General features: G+C 47.9%; 1 protein-coding gene across 2 annotated transcripts; it reads right to left on the bottom strand.

Moving 5' to 3' along the window:
- Nucleotides 1-91: 91 nt before the first annotated feature.
- On the bottom strand, nucleotides 92-27,824 carry Dctd (dCMP deaminase). 2 transcript variants are annotated; one of them, XM_059244413.1, is made up of 6 exons: nucleotides 27,709-27,824; nucleotides 26,738-26,869; nucleotides 26,397-26,532; nucleotides 4,261-4,377; nucleotides 2,799-2,895; nucleotides 92-1,332 (listed from the first exon to the last, which is right to left on the bottom strand). In XM_059244413.1, exons 2-6 carry the CDS (start codon nucleotides 26,861-26,863, stop codon nucleotides 1,254-1,256), a joined length of 555 nt encoding a protein of 184 aa, XP_059100396.1. In that variant the 5' UTR covers nucleotides 26,864-26,869; nucleotides 27,709-27,824; the 3' UTR covers nucleotides 92-1,253. The 2 variants fall into 2 exon arrangements, with proteins under 2 accessions (XP_059100396.1, XP_059100397.1); XM_059244414.1 differs by lacking the exon at nucleotides 27,709-27,824 and adding an exon at nucleotides 27,180-27,608.
- Nucleotides 27,825-27,997: the final 173 nt, after the last annotated feature.

The raw sequence follows: 27,997 nt of genomic DNA, 5'->3' as shown, positions 1-27,997 counted from the left end.
TAATAAAACTTTAATAATATTGGTAAAGAGCTAAATGACAAAATGCCCCAGACTACAGAGTTTAAAAAAAAAAAAAAAAAATGAACTCAGAGACGAAATAAAAACTCATGAAAAAATAAGCGCACCCTAAAAGGTAATCATCTTTAAGATAAAGAAACCATTTTATCAAAGGCACCGAGCATGTTTAACAGAAGTTAAATGGAACTAAAAACAAAGCTCACAACGGAGCACCCCCCTGCCCCCCAGCCACATTGATCACGGAGCCGAGGCTGCCTGTGTGGCTGAAGGCACAAATGAGGGACAGTCACCAGTGGGTCTGGAAGAGATCACCTCCAGTACACAGACTTTCCCACAGTTCTCTTACGGGACAAGAATGAATGCACTCTCTGGTTGTAGGGCGCCCTTGGAAACGAACCACGTTGGCACACAGAGCATGAGTGACATGTTTCCACACAGCGGGGGGGAAATGGGACTGGGGAAGGGGGGGATGCCCCACGCCACCCATCCATAAACTCCAGCTGTCACCACACAGTGCTTGGTCTAAGGGGAGGGATAAGCTGCCTCCTCTAGGAACCACTTATCACTCGGATAAATTTAACAGTGCTGTGTGACCAACAAACCAAGGATAAGAGGCTGGAACCACAGGGGTCGCCACCCTCCAGAGGGATAGCGTGCCAGGGCTGTGTGTGAGGCAGGGAGGCACGACCTGAGAGGGTGTTCCTGGTTCAGCTGTGCTGATCTTCTGGGGGGGACACATGTCACCCTCGACCCTCTCTGGGTAGGTGGGTGCCAGTTCCCCTCAACTCTGCAGCAACGGCTCTCCTGCCTCCGTCCCATGTGGTCCTGGCATGACAGGGTATGCTTCATTGGGGCCAGATGTTCACATCACTGTGAGTCTGCTAAGCACACACAGCAATTATGTGTGTGTCCTAGCGAAGGAGCCGCTGTTGGAATTCGGTGGGTGACAGAGAGCTGCCACTGTCCTAACCCTCACCCCAGCCAGACGGTCGGCGAAGGCGGAAAGTCCTTCACTCCAGCCCCGTGGGCAGGCAGGCCCTTGGGTTCCAAATCAAACTAAATCACCAGCTTAAACAGATGTAGATCCGTGGGACGGTGGGGACGGGAAAGAAGATTCAAGGTCTACGTGTGCTGCGCTGGCTATTAAAAAGTTATGCGCGACTTCAAGATGAAAGGCACCAGGGGCTTCTGAGAGGAGAGGAGCCCTCTTCTTCCGGGACTTAACGAGACGGAACTCACTGAAGCTTCTGACTCGGCTGGATATTAATTGAGTCAAAGTCAATGACAATCTTGCTGTACTTGGGGGTGAATTTTCTAAACATGAAAAACAAAATATATACAGGAATTATCCAACGAGTAGTTAGAGTGATTTGTTTATTTCAGCTTAAACTGTATTTCCAGGGCAGAGAAAAGAAATATCCTGGGATTCGCTTGATATCTTATCTCTATAGGAGCCAATTATAGAGCCCCATACGGAGAGGAACACAGAGCAGAGGAGGCTAAGACAAGATCGATGCATGGGGTGGCTCGGCTTGTGTGTTGTTCAACTATCCGAGTTCATGAATTATCCGGGAGTCAAAGGATTTCTAACAAGTTAGCAGCACCCCATGATATCCGATTACAGCTTCCCCATCATATTTATCTTATTTTCTAGGAAATCGCTGCAGCCAACTTTGAGTTGCTCTAAAAGCAAACATAGTCCATTTTCTTTTGCATCTGAGCTACAGAAAAGACAACCCGTGGAAGTAGGGGCAGGGGGATTTTCTAAATTCAAGCTCTCCGAACGCAGATACAGCTACCCTACCTGAAGATACTTGGGGACTTTTTCAAACAAGTAAATAAGAGAGCATGTAAGCAGCGTTCCTCCATGGTCTCTGCTTCAATTCCTGCCTCCAGGTTTTGGCTTTACCTCCTGCCCTGGCTTTCAGGATGCCAGACTGCAACCCGTGAGCCAAACCGAGCCTTTACCCCCAAAGTTAGTTTCAGTCAGTGGTTTATTAAAGCAACTGAACATAAACCAGGAGCACACACACACAATCATTCAAGACACGCATCATGCAAAAATCGTGTTTCCAAACGGGCATGGTGGGTGGTGTCACTCGGGAGACTGAGGCAGGAGGCAGCCTGGGTTACCCAGCAAACTCAGGGGCAGCCTATTCGTACAGAGACCCTGTCTCAGAAAACAAAGAAACCACCCCACGTCTCTAACTAAGACGACAACCCACGGGGCAAGTCGCCCATCCTACAAGCCTTCTCACTGCCGGCCAGAAACACAGGTTAACACTTTGCAAAGCTTCTCGGTCTGAAAACAGTTTTCTGCTGCTCATAAAAGATGGCAAAAAATGAACAAGTCAAATGTGTTCTTCACTCTGCGAAGATAATCACAGACATCACAAGGGCTTCCTCTCTTAATTCAAAATGTTGCTCAGGAAAGAATTCCTGGTGTCTCACCCCGGCGGCCCGCTTTCATCCTAAACTATCTCCACCAGAGCCCTTTACATATGCAAGATTTATAAAGGCTTGGCAGGGCCAAGCACCAAAGTTGTAAATTTTTAAATTTCTTGCTACTTGCATAATTAGCCTCAGCCTTAGAAAGTCACTAATATTAAGACATAATCATTACACAGGCTGTCTCCAGATATTTTTGTCGTTCCTCCATACCTAAAATAATCTTTAGGGGCATAACGCTGTCACATTCCAAAGACACTGCCACCACGCGCGGGGGCACCAGACTTCAGGCCAGGCCACGTGCACTGCTCTACCCCAGTTCCCCGACCTACCTGAACGTGACCCCAGCCAGTTTAAACAGGAGTCTGGCGGCCCTTGTCTCCTCACTGTCGTGGTATTTATCCGACATGAAAATGACTTCTTTTATACCTGAAAAGGTAAGACTGGAAGATAAGCACGGACACAAAATTCAAAAGACAGGCAAGAGAAAGAAGAGAGAGAGCCCCGCGCCTGTGATTAATTACCTTTCTCGAGTGGGCTTGCAGACAATGTCCAGTTACTGAACTATTCATCTACGGCTTCCCAGGACAGCAGAGGGGACTGTATTAAATCTGCCTTCCAGTCTTTATGGATTTTTTTTTTTTTTTTTTTTAATATACAAATGAAAAGTGAAAACACGTCAAGCCGTCAAGCCTTGATCGAATTAACCAACTTTCTTTACGGGCAGGTAAGCAACTATCCTTTATTCACAAAGCAACTACTGAACTCAAGAGGTGTGGAGGGAGGGGGCTGGCCAGTCCAGAGGTCAGCAGCATTAGGCATCCAAGAACAGTTCAGCTATCAGCGCGGAGGGCAGATCCGCCTCACGATCTCCCTAGGCAGCATGAAGCTCAGCCAGGATTCCTAAGCGTCTTCTCCTCAGGGTTGCTCTGTACCCCCTTCGCAAGGGACGAGCCCACACACTGCTCTGGGCATGTACCTACTGCCAACCTCTTCGCCTGTGACCAGCTAAGGAAGCACCCCCAAAAGAGAGGTTCACGGCAGCAGTTTCATGGGCACCCACGGCTGTGGTCAGCTATCAGCCGACTTCTGCTCTGAAACCCGGGGGGGGGGGGGGGGGGCGGGGCGGGGGGCGCTCGTGATAAACAGCCCCTTCAGCCCACACATCTGGCTAAACGTGCTTAGTCTTTACATCTCAAACTGAGAGCTTTATGGAGATGAAGCGTAGCTCACTCTTAGGTGTGACAGTTCAAATACAGGTACAATATGCAGAACACAACTTGGTAGGTTTACAGCGGCTGTGACAATAATAGAAGTGAAGCTCGGAGTAACATTTGAGTCTCATGGTATTTATAAGCAAAGATATGCTTAGATCCTCAAATATCTACCACGTATTAGATACAAATTAAAATTTGATATACACACTCCCAGCTGACCTTGTTTCTGACAGAAGTTCATTTCCCTCCCTCCCCTCCCCACCTAATCTATGCACAATATGTCAGAGAACGGTAAACTGACAGTAATTATATGCAATGCCTGTGTTCTTTTTTGGCAGCCTGCAGTTTAAGAAGTTGCAAACTAAATTAAAAACATGCTAAGAATCACAGAGGATGCAATTAGTCTTAGAATACCTGGCACCACTCAAAAACAAAACACGGGGAATATCCCGCAAAGTTGATAGCGCAATTAATTTAGATCTAAACAATAACAACTTCAGATCAAACACACCTGCGCGGAGCTGCTGACGAGCAGACCCCCATGCAAATGGGACAAATGGGAAGGCCTGGTTCCTACCTGCCTGGATGATCAGCTTAGCACACTCATTACATGGGAACAAGGCGACGTACATACTGCAGCCCTTCACATCAGCCGAATTCTTGTTCATGATGGCGTTCAGCTCGGCATGGCACACTATGGAAGAGAAAGAACAGGGCTTAGGCTGCAGCTCATGGAAGGTTTACTGAGTACCTCTGTCTCCACCTCCGAAATAGCAGAGAATAGACTCAACAAAAATAAATTGATTAGAAACAGCAACCCCCAGACTACCAATAAGGGCCACGCGGTCTGTCTGGGTGGTGATTACCAGAGAGGAGGCTGTTGCAGCAGCTGGCCTTGGTGCGTAAGCACCTAGAGCACCAGGAGGGACTGAGGTCAAGTACCTTCACCCACCCTAAGCGGAGCAATACCTCACTGCTCCACAAGACCCTGGGGTATTGAAATGCCCACATAAAATGGCTCATTTGTGTGTTGATCTGCACACACAGGGATAGTCAGCATGGCTGTTAAGAGGGCAGGGGTCATAAGGACCCAAGAATAAGAAGTGAGGCTGAGGATTTCTATCCTGAGGGGTCTGCTTCCACTCATCATGCTCAGCCCTGAGCCCTGAGGGGGGGGAAGAAAAGAAAAGAAAAAGAAAGCCAGTGGATAACCAGTTATTTATCTGTTTTACAAACACACGCATCCACTTAAGGGCAAGGGACAGTCAAGTTCTCTACATACAGATCCACCCCACCAATGACTCCCAAGGATCATGTGAGCATCCTTGACTGAGTTAAAGGACAAAAGAAGCACCCTCCTTTCTCTTCCTCGCTACCAAAGCTGACATCCCCTGTCCTGTTAGGGTGGCTGTTGCTACTCCCTAGCCACAGGGCTGAAATAAAGAAAAACTCCAGCACAGAAATAGCTCTGAATCCCTCCGCCTGCCCAGCAGGCTTTCCACCTGAAGGTTTTGGGTGTGTTATCTACAACTACCTTGCATACTCCTTATGATAATCACGTGAATATTTATCCCCAGGTCCAAATTAGTATTTATTTCATACTGGAGAGTAATGGTCTAGCCTTGGGAACTTTAAAAAAAAAAATCCCCAGATGACTCGAATGTGCAAACAAATTTGGGAAGCCCTGTTATACAGGCTGCCCTGAGATCCCAACATAAACTCTGCACACAATACTAAAACAAGCACCCGCAGCGTGAACTGAGTCTCTGATTATGGTCCAAACCATACATAATTCCTAGAAAACAAATACTGCTCCCTTCAAGGATCTCCTCTACCCTCCATCTCCAGTCACCAGCTTCCCATATTCAACCTTCATCAATCGAGGCTGTCAGTGCACAGTGGCCTAAGCTCACGACCCTGGGCATTTCAATCACTTCTTGCTCCTAGAGTCAGGCACATTTATTGAGAATCTATTCAGGGTTAGAAGGATGAAGGAGGCACATTTATTGAGAATCTATTCAGGGTTAGAAGGATGAAGAAGGCACGTTTATTGAGAATCTCTTCTGAGTTAGAAGGATGAAGGACCAGCCTCCTGGTTTTGCATGGAATAGCAACTACCTGGAGAGTAGTAGCCAGGTAGTGTTTTACCAGGAAGCTAAGTAAGAGCTCTCTCAGGAAATTTGTGCATACCAGCATCCTCAAACTGGGAATTAATTCCACGTATTAAGAGTTCTCAGCAGGAGTGAAAAAAGGAATCGTCTCTGGCAATACAGGGAGCGAAAGAAACAATCTGTGATTCATCAAATCACAGACCACCAGAGAGCAATGGCTGGCCAGAGGGGCTTGAGTCCTGTCCCCCAAGTGTCGCTGTCCGATAAACTCCAAGGCCATGGGAAGACTGGAGAGAGCCCAGAAAGGGTTGGAGTGGCCACATGGCCAGTGGACTTCAAGAGGTATCCATGGTGCCTTCTCCCCTGGTGACCAAGACGGCAGGGTGGAATCACAGAGTTTAACACTCTGTTCAGTGATAAAAACAATTAGATATAATTGTTTCCTCTATGCCCCCCTTGGGGGAAAAACCCAGCCCTCTAAGTTCTTTGTAGCTCTCCCCAGGGTCTAATGGCATGCCAGGAACATAATGGTGTTAAATATTTATTGAATAAATAAAGGAGGAAATGCAGATCCCAATTATTGATGGTGATGTTGGGAAACAGCAAAAGTTCTCCTCTGTTCTCAAAAATGGGCTTTCCCCATCTAAGAAGTGTTCTGGGTACGGTGCCAGAGTTAACATAACATTCAGAACTTCGAAGACCCCCATCTGTGACCACACAGCATTCTGGTGTCCTCCTCTGGAAGAATTGTCACAGTGACTACAATCGAAACCAAGTTTTATTATTCGTGAAAATCCCCCTTAGAAACAGCTCGTCTTGGGTAACCCCTGACATGGCCGGATACGGGCGATGTGCAGAAATAAGACACAGGATTCTAAACAGGCGTCCTTTATCTTATCAAAAGTCACGGGATGAAAATGCAAAGCTACTTATTAAGAGAAGATGAGGTCTGATGGGTGACATGAACGAATGTCAGAATACAGGCCGGCTCACACCCTACAAGCTTACACCTTCAAAGTCAAATGTCTGAATGATAACCAAAAAGAAAACCGTGCGCTCTGAGGAGAGGGAACCACAGACCCCACTCTAACTGCTCTGGCTCAGTCCTGCACTCCTTTGAACTTGAGAAACCACAGCACACTGTTCCCCAGAACCCCTTCCCTACCAAAGGCCTATCTGACTAATACCAGCCTCCTGGGGTCAGAAGGGGTCCAGAGGACCCTCAACCTGGGAGAACACCCTCACCCTGGACCTGCCTATCTCACTCCCACCTTCAAACTCCTCCATTCAGAGCCTCCAATCTTCCCCTGAGACTTTCCCACCTAACACCTGACTGACGCTCGGGGGGTCTCCACAGCCTCTATATCACTGCTTCATCGTCTGTGGAGAACCACTGAGTTGGGCCTCGGGCCTAGAGCCCCACACTGCCCTTAAGAAGGAACAACGGACCAACCTGATAACCGTCCGCTCAATCTGCTGCCTGTGCACTGGAGTGAAATGCTTGGGGCCTGTTTCTCAGCCACCTACAGACATTGAAAGCGGGTAACCTCTAAAGCTGCTTCAAGCCAGAAAGCTTGCTTCAAACCCTCATGCCCAGCCCTTCTGGTCCTGGTCCTGGATAGGAAGCCCACAAGTCCAGGTATCTCTCCCCACAACTGAAGACAGAATGGGGAAAGGGCTTCCCAGGGGACGGCACCAGTGCTCAAGGCCCAGCTTGCCACCAGAGGGTCTATGAGCTTTCAATAAGGTGAAGGCTCTGTTTGCATGATTAATACCAGCTCTGGGAATGTGTACTTCGAACTAAAAATAAAATCAAGTAAAAGCAGGCTGGGAAACAGTTCTGTTGATGAAGTGAGGTTGTGAGTTCAGACTCCCAAGGATCCACATAAAAGCTGGACACGGTGGTGCACGTCTGTAATCCCAAGAATAGCCACACGGGGGGCAAGTGGATCTCTAGAAGCCTCTGGCCAGCTAGGCTGGCCTATGTAGCTGAGGTCCAAGCCAATGAGCCTGAAGTCCGAAGCGCCTTTAGATGGATACCCAAGGTTGTCCCCGGACCTTCACACATAAGCCATAACCCACACCTGTGCGCATACACACTCACCCACCCACAAAGAGATAATAACAACAACAACAATAATAATAATAATAAATGGTAAAAGCAATTTTTAAAATATCAAAGTCCACCGACTTTTGGCTTTTTCCTAACATTCCTCCATCCTCCAGGACAAGCTCTCACGAACAAAACAGGGGCTCCTCTCTCGGCCCAGCACAAGGCTGCAGCCCTCACCCCCGGTGCTGAGTGGTGGCTTCCCTCTACTCCGCTTCCTCCTCCCTTCAACCCACACACAGTCCTCATTCATTCAGCAGAGGTCAGGCGCTCAGCGCTTTAACTTTCTTTTCAAGAGGAAACCATTTCAACAACTGCTAGTCTAATTTTAAAAATAACTGTCTCATTGTAATGCAGATATAACCTCTAGTTTTCTTCTCTCCGATTTTTTGGGGGGTGAGGGCATATTAATTATACAGAATAATAGGTTTCACTGTGCCCTTTTCATACATGCACAGAACATTCTTTAGTCATATCCACCCTGGATTAACCGCCCCACCCCACCCCAGCCTTCCCCGCCCCCTCTTCTCTCCCTGATCTGAGTCTTGGTTTCTAACACCCTTCCTTCCTTCTCATGCCCACCACACCCCCTGGGTGTCTGTCTGTCCGTCTCACTGTGGTATTTTGCTATAAAGCCCTAGCTACATAGCACTTTCCCATGTAGCCTGAGCTGGTCTCGAACTCACGACATTCCTTTCTTTAGCCTGAGTCCAGGGATTACAGGCATGCACAACCAAACCCAGCAAGTCACAAAATCAGTTAAGTGGGTTTATTAGCAGGTTTTGCTTGCTTGGTGGTATCGGGGATACCTAAAATCTGAAGCAAAACTCACAGCATGCCTGTGTCCCAAACCAACCACGACTGGTTCTGTCTGACAGTTCTTGTGTGAGATTTCATAAGGACAAAGAACTTAGGACGCACAATGCCTAACAAGTATTCATAAGGCAGTCCACAGTGTCAAAAAAGATGAATTTTCCCATTATTAGCTAGAAATCCATATCTACAGCTAAGTAAAAACTTAAGTCCCCAAATAACGCAGATATCCGATAAGCACAAAAGAGTGACAAAAACCCTTTAATTATCCCCAACATCATATGAAAGAAACAAGTGCTGAAAATACCCGATTAATGCCCACAAAGCGTGGTAGTCAGAAGAGGGCCTGTTCCAGGTGATTATGAGACAATTCATACACTTCAGTCTTTTCTTTCTTTCTTTTTTCTATTACTAACTGTCAGAATTCAGAACTGCATTAACCTTGGCCCACTGAGAAGAGACTGTATAATTAGAAAACTATATTTTTCAAATTCTCTCTCACGGGGGCCTGATTAATCCTCACTGTCTCACGTAGGCGGTTCTCGGGAAGTTTGACAAATTTACAGGATGTACTCCATCCTTGTTAGATGTAAGAGATTCGGCATTTTATAGATGTGACTTCCATCACATCTGATGTGAGACTCATGCAACATCTATTTTAGACACCAGTACTATCACAGCTACTCAAGTAGAAGAGGAAAAGAGAAAAAAAAAGGAAAGAAAACACATCTGAACAATGCTAAACAAATTCTAAGTGCTACACATATAACCTGGTGGTCACAGTGTCACCCCCAGTAACCTTAGTCTCCTGGTGACACACTGGAGCCCCATAAAATCTGGACTCAGAAAAAAATTTGTACACACACACACACACACACACACACACACACACACACACCCCTCCTGTTTCTAATCCAAGACAAGTTTCTCTTTTCTTGGACTTTACCCTGCAATTAGTAACTGACATGAAATGGGGTACCCCAATTCAAGGCTGCTGTACACACGTTACTAACAAGCTGTCCCACCTCTGTTCTGATGACCCCACTCTTTTGCCATTATTCTCCAAATTAGAATCTAAGTGAGTTTACTCCGGGGGTACCAGAGTGTCAGAGTCACTAAGTGTGGGCACATCTCTAGGAGCACGGCTATGTCCACCTCTGCCCTCACTAATGTGCAGATGCCGGGTGGAAACTTCCACCCAGAGGAAGGGCACACACTTCTCCGAGATCCATTTAAGGAACTTGCTTCACCACAGTGTCTAGAACTAAAATGGAGCTTCAACTACTTATTTCTTAATTATTGAAAGATACCCTGACAAGGCCTCATCTGTCACTGCCAGCCTTCCATGGACCTCTCCTTCAAGGCAATAATTAACCACAGCCAAGCCCCTGAAGTTACACGCCACAGCCTCCACTACCCAAGACACTGCCCGACCCCAAAGGCTCACTTTTTAATGGCTACCCCCAAACCTGAAACCAACATTTCTAGAATGTGCTCCCAAACGATGTCACACCTTTGTGGTAGGGGGCATGAGTGCTCACAGACCACTAGGGACACCAGGAATGTTAATCACACAGGCCTGTCTCCTCAAAAGACAAAATGAATACCTGTTTCCACCCAGAAGGTCGGGAGTGGAAGCTGTTAATGACCAGGGTAGAGCCGGGCCTCACCCAACACCCCCCACCCCCGCGCCCCAGAATGCTTACCCCAGACTCTCCTTCCCCAAACCTCTGTTTCTCAGTCAACAGAACCCTTCCTTGGGAGAAGATGTCAGATGTATTTTACAGCCTGCTGACCTCTATGCTATCTCAGCCGGAAACCACACCAGATCTTAGGCCCTTAAGCCACGGAACCCATCTTCATGATCACATGTATTTTGCAAAGGAGTTTTGATGAATTCACGCCTTAATCCTCCTCCTGGGAATTAAATTACACAGGAAACATTTTTTCCCAAATTGTACCGTGTTTAAATATGCTTACAATAAACCGCCTAGTGTCAGACTCCACAGCAGTGGGTCTCAACCTTCCTAATGCTACGATCCTTTAACACAGATCCTTATGTCGTGGTGACCCCCCGAGCATAAAAACACTTTCACTGCTACTTCATAACTGTAATTTTGTTACTGCTAGGAATCGTAATGTAGATACGTATTTTCCGAGGTCTAGGGTGACCCCTATGAAAGAGTCCTTCAGTCCCCAAAGGGGTCGCGATCTACAGATTGAGAACCACTGCTCCAGAAGTTTTTGACCCAGGACCAGCTAAGTCCTGCTGACCTGAGTTTTGTTTTTTGTTTTTTTTTTCCTGGCCTGGATCATTTCCTTGTTGGCTGTGACACTTGCAAGGGAACCCCCACCCCCCAACACACACACACACAAACACACCCCTGTACCCAGTCTTCTCCTACAGCAAGGTTTGTAACTCTAAAGTGGCAGGCTGATAAGTTATCAGGGTTTCCCAAGGATCTGAAGCCCCAGCCTCTCAGAATGATAACATGCTGCCTTTCTCTGTGCATAGTACACGAAGAACACAGAATCATGCTAATGAAGCCTTTGTTACCACAGGTCAGAACTTGGCAGACAAAGGATGACTTCAACCCTAGGAGATCCCCATGATGGTGAAGACTCCTGGGAGATGGACACCGGGGTCTTCTGTGATGAGCAGAGGTGACTGAGGAGGAGAGCACTTTTGCCTGGCCAGCCAATGGACTATGTGTGCACACAAATGCCTCTCCCTTCCCCCGGCCCCACATTTAGCCAGTGACCTTTCTCCTCAGGAGATCATGGAACACAACCTCACAGCCTTCTGGCATCAAAGACACACAGAATTCCTTGGAAGACAAGAGAGTATAGTTTGTATGTAGAAATGAAAACAGGAAACTGAGATTAATTCGGAGAGGCCCAGCCCTCGGCTGGGAAAATGTCTATTAACTTTCTATTTCCACCCTGTACCCAGAGAAGAGGTGACACTGGAAAAGAATCCAGCTCTAGAGAAGAAGGCACAAGCCTCTTGCTGAAAAGCAGCCAAATCCCCCAGGTTCCAAGCAAGGCTCGAACTTCCACAGCACCCACAAACTACCCAATCTCTACTGGCTGCTGCAGTAACTTCCTGGGGCCACGCTCGGAAGAGGACACCCCAGTTCTCAGAGCGGCTGCTGGCTCTGCCTTTCCCCTCTCCCTCCTCCTTATGGCGGCCACTTCGCTGTCCATCACCCCCCACCTCCTCAGTTCAGGACTCTGATGGACTTCAGTATGTATGAGGTTCAGCCTTCTGACCAGAGAAAAAGAGAGAAAAGTCCCCCCCACCCCCAAGGGACCCTACAGGGATCAGAATCCAGGAAGAGCACGGTGCACAAGATCCACCTGGTAACTAAAGTCAGTGTTGCTTCCTACCCTGTAGGGTGGCCCCAGAGTAAGCGGGTGGCCCTGGGTGGCACACTTCAGCTGGACCACAGGAATACATGTTTTTCCCCCCCTCTCTGCAGCTCTGTTTCCATCCAGTCCTCTACCCCCTTCCTCTGCCTCTCAATAGAGCTGCTGGTAACAACTCAAGGCACCCAGGGGAGCCACTTAGCCCCAATGGTAGTGCTTAGGGCTAAAGACATTTCTGACTGTGGTGTTTCCATTATTGATAATAAAGCCCCCAGAACTCTAATTACATTGCTTCCCTATGTGCTAAGGGCACACAATCAGGTCAGGAGGGGGAGGAGGTAGAAATAACTGCATTTTTATCCATGGCTAAGCCAGGCCAACTCCGTTCCTACTGCTCACATGAAACACACAGGCATTGCTGGAAAAGGACTGAAAAGGTACCAGGAGCGAGAAAGCACCAGCCACCCTCCGACAGTCTCTCTGTAAATATACACAGCCGGGCTTCAACACTTCCCTTGTGGGTCCCCAGCTCTTAAAGGATAAATTGGGAGTGCACTGGGCACCGGAAGAAGAGTCAGGATCCCTGTTCTGGGGCTCATTAATTCCAGCTCCAGGACTGACCGCTTTAGGCAACCCTGATCGCATCTCAGCATGAGGGGTGAGCGGGATGAGCTGACCCAACTCTAACTTGGGATTTCCCAATCCATGCGGTTCCTCTAACTGGCCTACATTCCTAGGACAGTCCTCCAGCAGCTGCTCCCAGGCCTCAGCATCCTTCTCCAGCTCCAGCTCTTTCAGCTCATTTTGAACTCATTCGAACCGCTGTACTCACGCTCCAGTGCGGCTCCAGAACTTCTGTGGCTGCTGTCACCTGGCCCCTCTCTGCCCAAGGTGGCCCCGCTTCCTCTCACTAAACATGACCCTTGGGAAGCCATCCCTTCCCCTGTCCTGAAACACCTCCCCTCTTTTTCCTTTTCTTAATTTTTTCCACACTACTGGATGATGTCTTTTATCAACTAACAAATGCCTGATACAAAACAAAAAACAAGAAACTAAAAATAAGAACTCCCGTCTCACCAACTACACAACTCTGTCTCAGTCCCACATGGTTCTAGGGCTGGGCCCCGTCAGAGCCACACACTTCAAAACTCTAGCTAAATAGTACCCCACTTCCTCCAACTTGCTCCAATTTGGCTCTGAAGGCTACCACTGTTCAAAGTGCTGTTGGCAACACCAACGCCTTGATAAACACAGACTCGCTTACTCTACAGAACTCTTGGCAGACCTGGGCATAGTGGAAGGCTTCATTCCCATCCCTCACCCTGCCCCCTCTTTTTCACATAGCTCTATGGCTACCCTGCTCTTCAGCAGGCCCCTCCTCTTACACCCAACCGCCAGGTGCTGGAGTTCTCAGGGGTCAGAACCACCTGTCTCCGTACACACTCCCCTCTCACATCACCCATGGAGACACTCATAAGCCCAACCCAGCAGGGAGGCTGTCACCAACCAGTCCTCTTTCCCCACCCCCACCCCCGTGGTGCACATGCAGTCTTGCCAGGAGCTTGTACAGCCACACACTTCATCCCCACCAAACCTTGCCCCTCCCACTGTCCGCTCCGTGTCAGGGTGCTACTGCTTGGAACTGCTGGGAGGAGTGATTCTTCCTCTCCAGCTCAGCATCAGCATCAACCCATGCGCTGTCCAGCTCTCCAAATCAGCCACATCCTGTACTCACCTGTTCCTCCTTGCTCCAGTACCCTCTCGCCTCCATGCTTCCTCCCTCTCCTGCAACTACCCCACAGCTGGGCTGCTGTTACCACTCTTGCCCCAAACACCCACCACACACACACACACACACACACACACACACACACACACACACACCCCGCCTTAGTCTATTTGGGCTGCTCTAACAGACTGCTACATTCCAAACAACAGATAATTACATCCGACAGATCTGGATGCTGGGAAAGCCAAGGTCAAAGTGTGTGTGTTCACACGTGTGGAAGCCAGGAGCTGACACTGGAGTGTCGTCCACCGTCACTTCTGTAACTGAGTTTTTGAGACACAGCCTCTCATTCAACCTGGAATTTGTGGATTTAGCTAGAAAGCTAAGGAGCCCCAGGATGCTCTCGTCTCTGTCCCTCAGCACTGGGGTGACAGGTGTGTACCACCACAGCTGGCTTAAGGTGGGTGCTGGGGTTCCAAAGTCAGGGCTTCATGCTGTGCCATCACCCCAGTTCCTCACTGAGCATCCTTTATAAGGATACTAACCCAAAGGCTCCGCCCTCTTGATCAGGAGACCCCTTAACACCACCACGTAGTCAATGTAAGAGTTAGGGGAGGCACATAGTCAGCCCAAAGCACAAAACAAGAATCTTTTACACCCAACCTCCTCAGCCCACCTTCGCTCTCACAGCCTGGGCTACTTCTTTTCTTGGTACACGTCATCCCACCAGGGAGCTTAACCCAAGCAGTCCCACCAGGGATGCCTCTCCCATCCCCAAACACCAACCTGCCCATCTCCCCTGACCCTTCAGATCTCTGCTCAAGGTACTCCCTCCAAAAAGGGGCAGCCAATAATGTCGGTTTATTTCACTCACATTAACATCTACCTCCTCCACAATGAACTTGCAGATGCTGTGGAAACGGACCAGAGAGCAGTGCATTCTGTTTACCACTGGTACAGTTCCTGGCATGTAACAAACATACAGGCATGATGTCCCGGAGTAGTGGCAAATGGATACACAGAAAGCACTCTGCAAAACAACCAATGACTGATAAAATGTATCTCTAATACACGTAAAGCACTCTGCAAAACAACCAATGACTGATAAAACGTATCCCTAAAGCCCAAGCAACATGACTTGAGAGGCCAGCCTCTTCATGAGCCGACAAACTCAGGCTGATAGAAGAACAGATGATTCGTTAGTATTTATTTTAACTCTCCAAAAGGCATTAACTCATTTGCAGAGGGAAAAAAAACAGCCAAGGGTTCCGCCTCCCCTTATTCACCTAAACTCAAAATTAATGGCATTTCAACAAAGTCTTTTAACTGCAGAATTTAAAAATTCATACTCAGTTATCATATTCAATATTTTAGATTTGCTATGGCATCTATCATTGGAAAGAAGCAAAGAGATAAAACGTGCACTTCCACCGAGGAGCCGGTGCGCAGCCCTTCAGGTGGCCGGGTGGCAGCGGGCTAGCCTCTGCTCCCACCAACGGTCAGCATTTACCACTGGCGTCTGCCAGGGCCCAGCACTCATCTGTCCAGATGAAGACCACTGCTGCTTGATTCACAAAAGGATTTCTCAAGTTCTTTCCACCTGATCTTAAAGTCACCTCTTTCCTCCACACAGGTCGTGTAACACATTGTCTCTCGCTTGTATGCGGTTCCCCAACCTTCTCTAACTTAATGCCTTTTAGTCTCCACATTTGCGGGCAGCCTGTACCCCGTAGCTACTCCCTCTTACTCTTGAACACTGTCTCTAACTGGTTTATATTTACCCTAGAACTGCGGAGCTAGAGACGCAGCTCGATGACAAAGAACTTGCCTAGCATGCACAAGGCTCAGCTCGATGACAAAGAACTTGCCTAGCATGCACAAGGCTCTAGGTTCAATCCCCCAGAATCCCCAAATGGGATCAAAACTAAAGGAAAAGGGAAGGGAGGTAGGAAGCCTGAGTCTATCTACTAATTCATCCTTATGTACAAATGACGTTCTCTTTGTCACACACAAACAGTTTCACAGCCTGCAGCCTTGTCTGAGCATGCCTTCAGAATTCAGCAAACAGGAACACTAACCACACGCCATTGGTTACATCATTAGTATTTTTTTCCTCAAAATTACAGATGGTAGCGTCTTCAGCAATGATCTGCTCCACAAAGAAACTAAGAGGTCGGGAAGGTGAAATATCTCAGCAGGGAAAAGCACCTGCCACGCAAGCCTGTCAACCTGAGTTCAATCCTAGAACCCACATAAAACTGACAAAAAGATGCGAAAAGCCAGCTGCAGTTTTATGGGCATCTGTAATCCCAGCATTCTTATGGCCAGTGTTCTAGCGGAGGTGGAGACAGGAGAATTACCCAGCAGCTCTCAAAAGCATGCACCGGCACACACAGAGGCAACACAATGTTTTTTATTAAGCTGAGAGACAGACTGAGACTTTGAAGTACATGCCAAGTGCTGTGTCTAAAAACTCACTACCACCAGGAATAACCAAAGCAGATGAGGAACCCAGGGCTCCCGATGGCTGGCCCGGGTGGGGTCTTTTCACGAGCATGTGATCATGCTGTTTTCAGTAAACTGGGGTTTACTGAGCTGATATCACAGACAGGCACAACCCCATCCAGACAGAGATGTCTTAGGACGTAAAAGCAAAGGGCAATATATACATAAACCCCCTGAGAACCAGGTTTTCCTGCCTGTGAGCTGGCTGGTTTTCCGTCAACTTGAAACAAGCTGGAGTCATCTGAGAGGAGGGAGCCTCCGCTGAGGAGATGCCCCCATGAATCAGGCTGTAGGCAAGCCTGTAGGGCATTTTCTAAATTAGTGATTGATGGGGGAGGACCCAGCCCATTGTGGGTGGTGCCATCCCTAGGCTGGTGATCTTGGGTTCTATAAGAAAGCAGGCTGAGCAAGCCATGATCCCAACACTCAAGAGGCTGGGAAGGGAGAGTTGCCATAAATTGCCTAGAGGCTAACATTGGCTACATACCAAGACCCTGTCTGGGGTGGGGGGGGAACAGGGGCGGCGGCTGGAATTATTATCATCAGAAATATTCATTTGTGATGGAACTGGAAAAAAAAAACTGGGGTGGGGGTGTCCATCAACAGTTTCACCCAGCTATGAACCTCAAGGTCGACAACACCAACCAACCTGGCAAGCCATGCCCACTGGCACAATAGTGGTGTGAACGTTACGCAGTTAACCAACTCTCTTGGAAGGAAGCACTAACTTTTCTGCAAACCTTTTACTTCACGGTAGAGTACAAGACTCCACCTTAGCACACTTCCGGTCATCAGCCCAAGAGCTGTTACTATTTCCAGCTTCTCTTTGGAATAGGGAGACACGGGTGTTTGGATGGCAAGGCCTAATCGCCACAGGCAGGCATTTTAGCTTTTCCTACATCTGCTCTTTAGAACAGGGATTATTCTGTTACTGACCAGCCTTTCTACATAGTCATAATGAAATGATCACTGGTGCTTTAAATATAACTAACCCTGTGCCAATAAAAAAAAAAAAAGTACTTTATTTGATAGAAATCAACTACATCAACAAAAGTTATTTGTTCCTTCCTGAATTATACCTCAAGGTGAAATAGTCTTATCTCAAGCTGGGTAATATAAATGGCAAGGAAAAGACCCAACATAGACCTGAGTTCCCACACCATGGTAGCCGGCCTGCTGGTTCATTAAAAACAATCTACCTGATTTCCGTCCTTCACAAGTGTTCAAAGGTTTTTCCGTTGGTTATATTAGTTATTTGCACAAAAGTCCCCAATTAGACCGCTGTCGGGCCACAACTCTAGGACGGCCAGGCAGGCAGGGGAGGGAAGGCAGGAAGCTACATACAAAATGAAATTCTGCAGAGAGACAGAGAGTCATCAAATGGACGGATCTGCCTCACCAAACCAGAGGGCGTTCGGTTTCAACCGGAAGAAGCTCTTAAAAGTGGCGAGGAAGTCACAGCTTTGAGGAGGATCAGCCTCCTAACTTCTTGATAAATTAGTTTCTCAAGTCTAACCTTTTGGATGCCAAAGAAATACATCACATGCATGACAGTCAGGAAAATGTCAGTGTTCAAGGGGGGGGGGGGAGGGGGGGTAAGGCAAACGGCCACGTAATCACTAAAATGACATCTCTGCATGCTTAACGATATGCTAAACGTGAAAAATAAAGATTAAATTTAAATACGGAATTTAAAGAGGCTTTGCCACACGCTGGCAAGAGTGGTGAAAGTTGCCATGTGGATCTGTCACCTTAATTAATTCCTGGTTTTTTCAACATTTCATTCCCAGCACCACTTACTTTCTCTGTGCGAGCGCATGCCTGTGCGAGCGCATGCCTGTGCACGCGTCTGTGTGGGTGTGCGTGCCTGTGCATACACGGAGGCCAGAGGAGGACCCTGGGTGTCTTGCTCCATCACTCTCTGCTTTAATTCCCTTGAAAGAAGATGACCCACCAAACCTGGAGCGAGGCAGGTGGCTAGCAAGCCCCAGCAACCCTCCCGTCCGCATCTCTCACAGCACTAGGGTTGCAGGGCTATGCAGCTACGCCCTGCTTTTTTTCCTGCGGGTACCAGGCGATTGGACTGAGGAGCCTCACGCTTGCCCAGCAGCAAGTGTTCTTACCTGCTGTGCCATCCACCTCCCCGGCCTCGGCAGCCCAGTGCATACTCTTTTTAGAGTATTCCTGCGGAAACAGGAACCGATTCCGGTAGAAGTCCACAGCTCCATTTCTGCCCAATGCACTCAGAGTGAAGGTGCCGCCACCCACTCCTGGGGACATCAGGACTGGGGTCCCTAACAGGACAACATGTGATATGGCCAGCATTGCAATCCTGCTTCCTGACCTGTCCTGGTATTGTGTTCCCAAAAATATTGTGCACTCTAATAAACTTATCTGGGGTCAGAGGACAGAACAAGCCACTAGATTAAACATAGAGGACAGGCAGTGGTAGCACACGTCTTTAATCCTAGCATTCCAGAGGCAGAGATCTATCTGGATCTCTGTGTGTTCAAGGATACAGCCAAGCATGGTGACTCATGCCTTTAATCCCAGAAAAGTGAGCCTTTAGTCCCAGGGAGTGATGGCAGAAAGCAGAAAGGTATATAAGGCATGAAGACCAGAAACTAGAAGCATTTGGCTGGTTAAGCTTTTAGGCTTTCGAGAAGCAGTTCAGCTGAGATCCATTTGGATGAGGACTCAGAGGCTTCCAGTCTGAGGAAACAGGATCAGCTGAGGAACCGGCGAGGTGAGGTAGCTGTGGCTTGTTCTGCTTCTCTGACCTTCCAGCATTCACCCTAATACCTGGCTCCAGGCTTGATTTTATTAATAAGATCATTTACGATTCCTGCTACACTGAACAAGGAAGAGGCATGCTCACACACGGAGTCCTTTCAACGGTAAACAGCAAGGCTGCAAACGCAGGGCATCATGGGAGTGTCACAACCACTCTGTAAAATTCCCAGAAGCACGCCAGGCAAAGAACTTGCCTCTACCCCAGCCATGACGCCTCTAAACTGTATCATCCAAACTTGCTACAAAACCCCAAGGAACAAGCCATCTCTGATTTACCAAGAGTATTTTGCCTCCATTTTACAAAATGTGGTATTTTGATGAACTGTGCGTCACTGTAATGAACTTCACAAAAATGTCAGCTGAATACTTCATCGTGAGTTTAGCAACCCACCTCTTCTTCATAAAAATAAAAATCTCCTAGAGTCTTTTTATATGGCAAATTAGATAAATTTGCTGCCTCCTGGTTTTTTTTTTTTAAATGTTGCTCATCCGGAAATTGCTCACTTGAACAAGGCTGCCTTCTTCCTGACGCTGACTGGCACAGACATCACACCAGCTTTTGGATTTTTTTCAGGGGTGGGGAAGGAATGAATGGGAGAGCAGTTTCTTTAGCAGGGGGATTTTCCTTTTCCCTATTAAAATTTAATCATAATCACACAGTTTCATGAAGTTTTGATCCTAAGGCGGGAAGAACAAAAACACCCTTTCAAAAAGCCTCTCTGGAGAGACAGCCCAGAAAAGGCTGTCTTCCTACTACGCTACCAGCATTCTGCGTTTCCCTTCTCCCCACAAAGTGTCAATCACGGCTGGTGACTTCAAGCTTGCGAAATGAATAAAGGGGAATTAAGTTGCATTATTATTGGTAAACTCAGATTTACATGAAATGTAAGGCTCCCCGTCTTAGTCACTCTAGGTTGCTATGACAAAACACCACATTGAATTCTTACTGTTCTGATGACTGGAGGCCCAAGATCAACATGTTGACTTCCGGTGAGGGACCAGGTCTAGATTTACAAGCCACCAGCTTCTTCAAGGGTGGAAGCAAGCCATCTCTGGGGTCCCCTTCTAAGGGTACACTCGCCCGTGATGACCGTACAGGAGGGCTCAACCTTCAAGGCCTAATCACCTCCCACGATCCCCACCTTGAAACGCCATCACTTTGGAATTAGGCTGCCAGCTTAGGAATTCCAGAAGCGACAGGCACAGCCCACCACACTCCTCTGAAGAAACATGAACATACGTCATACGGAAGTGGCTTTCAGTTTTACCCTAGGCCAGGCCACCACTCCTCTCCCCAGGTACTTGATCTCTGCTCAACTGCAAAAAAAATAATAATAATCAACGTCTTAAAGAAGATGAATTCCATAGCAGACATGCAGCGCGCCACAGCAGAAATGGCCCAAAGGCTCTCAAAACAACACAGGCCACTCTCACTGCTTCAGCTGTCCACTGGAACCAGCTAAGAACCCTATTGCTAAAGACACAACAAACTTTGGTTACAGACAGAGAAACCAACCTGGAACTCGCCTAGAAACCTCCTCTCTGCTAGCTAGCTTCCACAGTACCAGAAGGTTCTATGCAGGCCACGGAGAGAGAAAAGCCATCAATGGTATTACCCAACAGTGAAACTCTCATGCTAGAGTACCAACCCTCCAGGCCAGATGGACCACTGGTAAGACAACGGCCTGAGGTTATGGAGATAACCAGTCACTCCTGGAGTGGACTTGAGGGCAGCTCCACAGGAGGGAATTCGTGTTCCATGCTGTAAGCATGGACAAAAGCTCTTGGTGAGGGAGGTGATGACCCTGGGGAGGACCCTACTACTACTGTCTTGCTAAATGGGCATGTTGTCAAACTCTATTCTAAATATTTGTGTTTGTACATGTAGATGAATGCCGCCCTTATCCTTGGCCACAGAAACTTCTCTGTGCATTAGTCAGTAGTTCATGCAGACACTAACAACTGATCAAAAGCTCGGAGAGGAGGTTGAGTACTGGGTGCTCAGCGCTAGATGGGACATCTGTATCAACACTTGCCCCCTCCAAGGCTCAGGACATACCTCAGAAGGGGAGGCGGAAAGCATGTAAGAGGTAGGCGATGGGGAGATGCGCTGTGAAATGTCTTCTGGATATGACGTGACTGTCATACTCAGGAACCCACCGCAGCTGTGGTTACCCGCACAGGACCGGTCCAATGAGATCAGTCAACATCCGAACCGGCACCACTAACTGTACTCAGTGGGTTACCAAAAATAAAAGAGACAAAATGAAGGAGGGAGGCAGGCATTTTAGGATGCCTGGAGGGAGGGGCTGAGGGGCATTCAATCAAGATCCACTGTTTACATGTATGAAATTGTCCAAGAATTTAAATACACAGACAGACAGACCACACACACACACACACCACACACACACACACACACACACACACACACACACACACACACACACACACACACGAAAGAGACCCTACCCAGGAATCAGATGTCACCCTACACACAAAACATCACAGAAGGCACTTGGAAAGGGGTAGAAGCAGATGCTGTAGACTTAGAAGCCTGGGGTACTGTGGAATATACTAGAAAGGACCTAGTGTGGTCCCAGAACTCTTCCCAAGCACATGTATATGCCATCTGATAAATATTACTGGTAAACCCTGATGACATGCAGCACCTTTGGTCACTACATTAAAGATCTGAAGCTTTTCTATTTAGATGAAGGTCTCTGTATCAGACACTTCCCCCAATACTGTAACCGCAGCCCTGACAGAATCGTCTTGTCACGCTGGGAGAGGCACAGGGGCAGGACCAGCTCCTGCCTGTGGAAACTGGAACCTCTTGCTTACATCACGGCGGATCACAAGCAGAGAAGGGGAAAGGCTGGAGCTCAGCCTTCCTCCTTCCCTCAGGCCAGGGCCTCAGCCCGAGAGGAGGTACCACCCACATTCCAGGGCAGGCCTAACCCTTTCAGTTAATCCTCTCTCACAGACAGACACACCCAAAGGTGTGCCTCACAACCAAGCACCTGGCCTTTCTTAATCCAACAAGGTGACAACAGAAATCTGTCCTTACGGACCTGCTGACTTAGCAGTTAAGAATGATTGGACAGAGCTCTTGAAAAATTCTCTAAGAGTTCCATGTATTGTGTGGGGCCCAAAACAGCTTGACCATACAGTTGCCATGACAGGCTTGGAGGCCCAGACACAGCTTCTGTGACAGCCTTACTGGCAGGCTACACTCAGATCCAGGAAAAGCCATAAGCTGACCCTACCCAGGGAGGGTCTACATCTGAGGGGAAGTATCTGACATCCCAAACATTCCAAACATTAGGAAAGGTTAGATAAGGTGACCAGATGTCCCTGAGTCTAGCACACACCTTTTTCTGTTTTACAGGTACACCTAGACAAATGTCAGCCAATCAGGGTCCTAACCCTGGATATCCCTTCACACCCAACCTCTGCTATGATAAAAACCCCACCCTGTCTGAGCTCAAGGCTCTCTGCTCTCACCACTGTGTCAGACAGAGAGACCAAGCTCGGAGCTTGAAAATAAAAGCTCTCTACTTTTACATATGGGATTCAGTCTCCATGGTGGTCTTTTGGGGGTCCCCTCGATCTGGGCATACCATTATCTATCCTTTCTTGTGGAGAAGCTTGGTCAACATTAACAGATGTGAGGAAAGAAAAGAGTTATAGCATCCAGTTATGGCCTTATTTATTTATTTATTTAAATTAAGATTTGTAAGCTTCAACAGAAGTTTGAAAAAAACGCCTCTGAACATTCTTCTAGATGCCAGGCAATCTGAACATTCACCTCTCAGTGGCTTGGAAAGCCCTGGAAAGGCAGGATTGAACGCAAGTGTACACATAGCCGTCATTATTTAGACTTAAAGCCCATCGTTACGTGTATTATGATGGTAGTAATACTAAATGCCTTTTAAAAACCATTTAATACCTTCTACAATTTTTATGGCACATCAAATTACAAGGTTATTCTCGTGAAAGAAAATTGTCTACACTCTAACACAGCTACACATAAAATGAATAATTGATGAGGGCAGGCAGAGAGCTCTGAAAACCTAGAGGTATCTCACGGATGATAAAAAATAATGTAGACAGACAACCGCTGCTCAGAAACCCAGCAGCTCCTCAGTAAAGAACAATCAGTGAGCTTGGACAGGTGCCTGCATGGGTTTGGTTCCTCCTGGGAAAGCACTCCAAAGGTACCCTCCCCACCCTTGACAAAAGTGACAACTTCGGAACAAAGCCGGTCACTCTGAGGTTACAGAACACCACGCAGTGAGGAGAGAGGTGTGTGTGTGTGCGTGTAACTCATCCAGAGCATTATCACAAACACGCCCCGGGCTCTCCGTGAATGAAGGCACAGGCCCCACTTTGAGAAGTGCCCAGTGACCCACTGGGGACCCTCCCCACTGCACTCTACATCCACTGGTTATCTTTAGCAACCAGCCTGAGGACCACAGACTGACATTCCGTGTAAGAACTCGTCCTCCCCGGAGCTCGGAGGAAGGACCCATACGTCACTGTCCCGACATGTTGAAATATTGACTGCAGTTAAGTCATACATTTCGATGTAGATTTTCAACGTATCGACCTTTTCGCTTTGACCGTTCTTAGACGGGACATCGAACTGTCCTGTGAAAAATTATTTTTGCACAAGACCTCAAAACAACTCATCATTCCCCCCTCTTTCTTCCCATCAGAGGCTTAGGGAATCAAAACCGGGGTGACAAGGTTTCTAAAACATGCGAGCATATTCCTCACATAATTCACAACCACGAGCTGTAGCTAGGCCTGGGGGTTGGGGGAGAGTTTCACACACTCCCAACTTCGTCTGAGATCTTGCCACCCCTACCAGGGGTGAAATGAACTCACTATTCAATCCCCTTAATCAGGAAACTATTTTTTATGCCCTGGAGACCCATGGACGCTTTGTAGCTGTTCTCTACCACCTTTTACTCCTTCAATTCCTTCTCTTTTTTTTTCCACAAACATGCAGGATTTGCCTGTAAGCAGTTTAGAAACTTCTGGGGCTTATTTAAGAAGATTAAGGTCCAAGAACATTAGTAAAAAATACATAAATTAGACTAAAGGCAGCCATGGACTTCCTCACGAGGAATACCCAGAGGAAAAGCCTACCAGGGAAGTCAACAAACGAGACAGGTCTTACACTGAAGCCTTGTGCTTGATTTCCGGAAGGCACAATCCTTACCATTTAGACGACCTTAATCTACTTTGCTTCCAACAGAGTCAATCTGTTCGTTCTCAGACATAAATACCAGGTGTAACGTTACGAAAAGTCAGAAACGGATATATGCCACCCAATGAGGCTCTCTTCTGGAATTACCTACCCAGACAGGAAAAGAAAAGGAAAAGCAAAGCTGATTCTCCTCCTCCACGGGTCTCTGGAGGGATTCGATTCCCACTGGGGCAAGACTAGAGGAAGCACCTGCTAGGGTATCAATCTGCAATGTCCCCTACAGGCTTATGTTTTTGAGCACTGGAGTCCATAGCCTGTGAACAGCTTTTCAACAGTGTACAGCTTTTAAGAAATGGGGTTTACCTAGCAAAATGGCTCACCGAGAGTGGGTCTTTAAAGGTTATATCCTCACAGCTCTGTAGAGGGTTGGCTTCTGGTCCACGGGCTGTGAACCGACACTACCTTACACTTCCGGGGCCAAGGACAGAGCCTACCCAATGCCATGCCATCCCCGCCATGATGAACTTTGAAACGGAGCGTCCCATGAAATCATTCCTCCTCTAAGTCATTTCTGTCAAGTCTGGTCACAGCAACAGTAAACTAACACGGCACCTCTTCTAATTTCAAGGTAAGCAGCCAAAGAGCCAAGGCAAAGGTCTTCTTTTTAATACTGATGCCTTTGGTTTTGAACACAGCCCATGATGGGACCAGAGACCCAAGCAACAGGAAGAGGAGCTGCACCATCCACCTCCTGACGCTCGGCTCAGTCTGGTACCAGCTTCCCAGAGATGAACTTGACTCGTCCTCCTGAGGCCAAGAATCCGAATGTATCCTGCCTCACAGCAGAGCAAGGGGAAGGCCTGCCTGGTTAGCAGAAACACCACTTGGAAAACTGATTCTGCTTTCCCGAAGTAGAGAAACGACCTACAGAGCCACGGGACCTGTGTCCCTGCTCTCTCTGCAAAGGGCCGTGGCCTTCACTGCATGTTCTGGTGTCTACAGGCTCTCAAGCCACCGTGAAACACACCAGACTCACAAAGGCAGCAAGGCCCAGGACTTCAGGGCCAGCCTGCTTAACAATGACCAGGCTTCCATCAGTGGCTCTCTTTGAAACTTTAGGGATGGGCACAGGCGGAGCGGGAGAGATGCCTCAGCTCTCAACAGCACTCACTGCTCTTGAGGTAGACCCAGACTGGGTTCTCGGCACCCACATCAGGGAGCCCACAAATGCCTGGAACTACAGTTATAAGGGACCCGACACCTTCTTCTGGCCCCTGCAGTCACCTGTAACTATGTATTGCGAGATAATTTGATGACATTGTGTAAAGATATGTCACTGTGATTGGTTTAATAAAAAGCTTAATGGCCAAAAGCTGGGCAGGATTTTCGGGGCAGAGACGATGCTGGGAAAAAAAAAAAGGGCAGAGTTCCAAAGAGATGCCAGGGAGGAAGAACAAGCAGCATGGGCTTTACAAAGTAAAGGTAACCGAGCCCTGTAAAAGAACACAGATTAAAAGATATGGCCAGGCGGCGGTGGCGCACACCTTTAATCCCAGCACTCGGGAGGCAGAGCCAGGCGGATCTCTGTGAGTTTGAGGCCAGCCTGGGCTACAGAGCGAGATCCAGGACAGGCACCAAAACTACATAGAGAAACCCTGTCTCAAAAAACAAAACAAAAACAAAAAAAGATATAGGTTAATTTGGGTTATAAGAACTATTTAGAAACAAGCCTAAGCTATTAGCTGAGCTTTCATAATTAATAAGATGTTTCTGTGTTATGATTTGTATGCTCGCTAGCAGGACAGAGAAAGACTCATGTAGTGCAAAAAAATTCATGTAGGTACGCATACATGCACATAAATAAAATATAAATCTTAAAAGGAGATAAAATTATCAAAGAATTAATTAAAACATTATTTAAATGAGAGAGTAACAGGAAGAATTTACAAAAAATTTACATTTTTGCCCCATCCCATCTGTTGATAACTAAAAGGGAAGACTATCTTTCAGTGAAGCCCTCGGCAGGCTCTGACAGGAAGCAGGATGGAATCTGAGGCTGCCTTACCATACGGGTATTTAGTATCCAGCTTATTTTCTGCTGTTCTCCTCCAGGGCAACAGGTCATCACTGCATCCATTTGGCATTCCGTTGTACCCGATCCCAACAATCTTGTTTTCTGTATTCACAATGCAGGCTCCGACCTAGAGAGAAACATTGCCCAAAGGTTTGGTAACTATGAAAAGCTGCTGTGCCACTGGGCAGGTAGCACAGAAGCATGGGAGAACACCCTATGAAAGGCAGCAGATTACCTCTGCAGTTTTTAAGCTGCCAAAAGTCCATTTCCTAACCTGCTCTTTGTGTACATCTCTACAAGTATCTGAACATCCTCCTACAAAACCGATTTACCTGGGAACTTGGATCCTTGCTTCTTTGGGCTGATAAGAAGGCCACCGCCATGAAATACTCAGGCCATTCCAGATAGTCATCCCGTTTTTTGCAGGAAATGTCACTCATGTTGGGTCTAGAAGTCATATGCCACTAAACACGGAGAAGAACAACCGTCAATCTGCTTTCTGAGTCAATGCATCCGTCCTAAACGCTGGGCAACTTCTGTTGTACTTACTCAGCAGAAATCACAATGGGGTCCCACCTAGACTTAAGAACCTCACTTCTAGCTAAAGCAGACATCAGCATCTTACAGACCCAGAACTCAGGAAATTGGCCCTCCAAGCCCAGTGTAGGTAGGTAGGTAGCTAGATGATTGATTGATAGATAGATAGATAGATAGATAGAGACAGACAGACAGACAGACAGATAACATTTGAATGAGGCCAGTTTAGAAACTAACCAGGTGATTTTTCCCTTTCCTTTCTCCTTCGTTCCTCCAAATAAATCGATTAATCAACTCTGAGGACTGAATCAAATGGGAGAAAAACAAGAAAATGCTAATACTAAAGCCAGGTTCTGTAACATGGGCTTCGGGGCCAGGCCTAGATGGTCTCTACAACGGGGGAAGAGTTTGAGAGGGTGAGAGGATGGGCAGAGAACTTCAGCTAAGAGAATCCTTTAAAAAATAAACTAGGTCAGGACAGGACCCCACTCACTGAGAAATCTTACGGTGGGCGTTTCCCAAACTTCCCCTTCACACGACAGGGCAGTATCTAGCAGTGAACACGTAGGTATCAGAAAGCACAACTAAGAGCCAAGGCCCTTGCAACCCTGCTCAACAGGGAGACAGGCTGGTTGGAACCGGCTTCCCGCCTGCTTTAAGGTTTGGGGAGTGGGGGATGGGAAGGCAGCGAAAGGGGACACGTTTCTCCACCCCGGGCTGCCCTGGGCTGGCTTCCAAGCTCCCTGGGGGCTCTGTACCCACCCACCAGCAGCTTCAGAAGGAGGATACTGAGGCTGAGATGTCGCCAGTCCAGGGAGACCCTCCTCCAGCCCGGGAGAGGATGCACACACACACACACACAGAGACTCCTGGCAACTCCCCGCCAACTCCGCTCCAGGATCTCAAGTCTCCACCCTCCCCGCCACGTGGGCGCCAGGAGGGACTTGGGGGTGGGGGGGACAGCCTCCCTCCTCCGCGGCGAGCCCGCGAGTGGCCGCCCACGTGCACGCGGAGCGGAGCGCAGCGCCGTGCGAGCCGGGGGGTCCTCCGGGAGG

This window comes from Peromyscus eremicus, chromosome 17, assembly GCF_949786415.1.
Source record: "Peromyscus eremicus chromosome 17, PerEre_H2_v1, whole genome shotgun sequence".
In the NCBI taxonomy this organism is placed as follows: Eukaryota; Metazoa; Chordata; class Mammalia; order Rodentia; family Cricetidae; genus Peromyscus; species Peromyscus eremicus.
The sequence above is the reverse complement of the archived record's forward strand: the minus strand, read 5'-3'. Positions and strand labels throughout refer to the sequence as shown.

What these genes read in the sequence shown, in the direction of transcription:
- Dctd (XM_059244413.1), bottom strand. Translation starts at nt 26,863, where the DNA reads ATGACTTCTAGACCCAACATGAGTGACATTTCCTGCAAAAAACGGGAT. An exon ending in GGATACTAAATACCCGTATG is followed by an intron (nt 4,378 to 26,396) that starts GTAAGGCAGCCT and finishes TCTCTTCCATAG; the next exon opens with TGTGCCATGCCGAGCTGAAC. An exon ending in TAAGCTGATCATCCAGGCAG is followed by an intron (nt 2,896 to 4,260) that starts GTAGGAACCAGG and finishes TTACCTTTTCAG; the next exon opens with GTATAAAAGAAGTCATTTTC.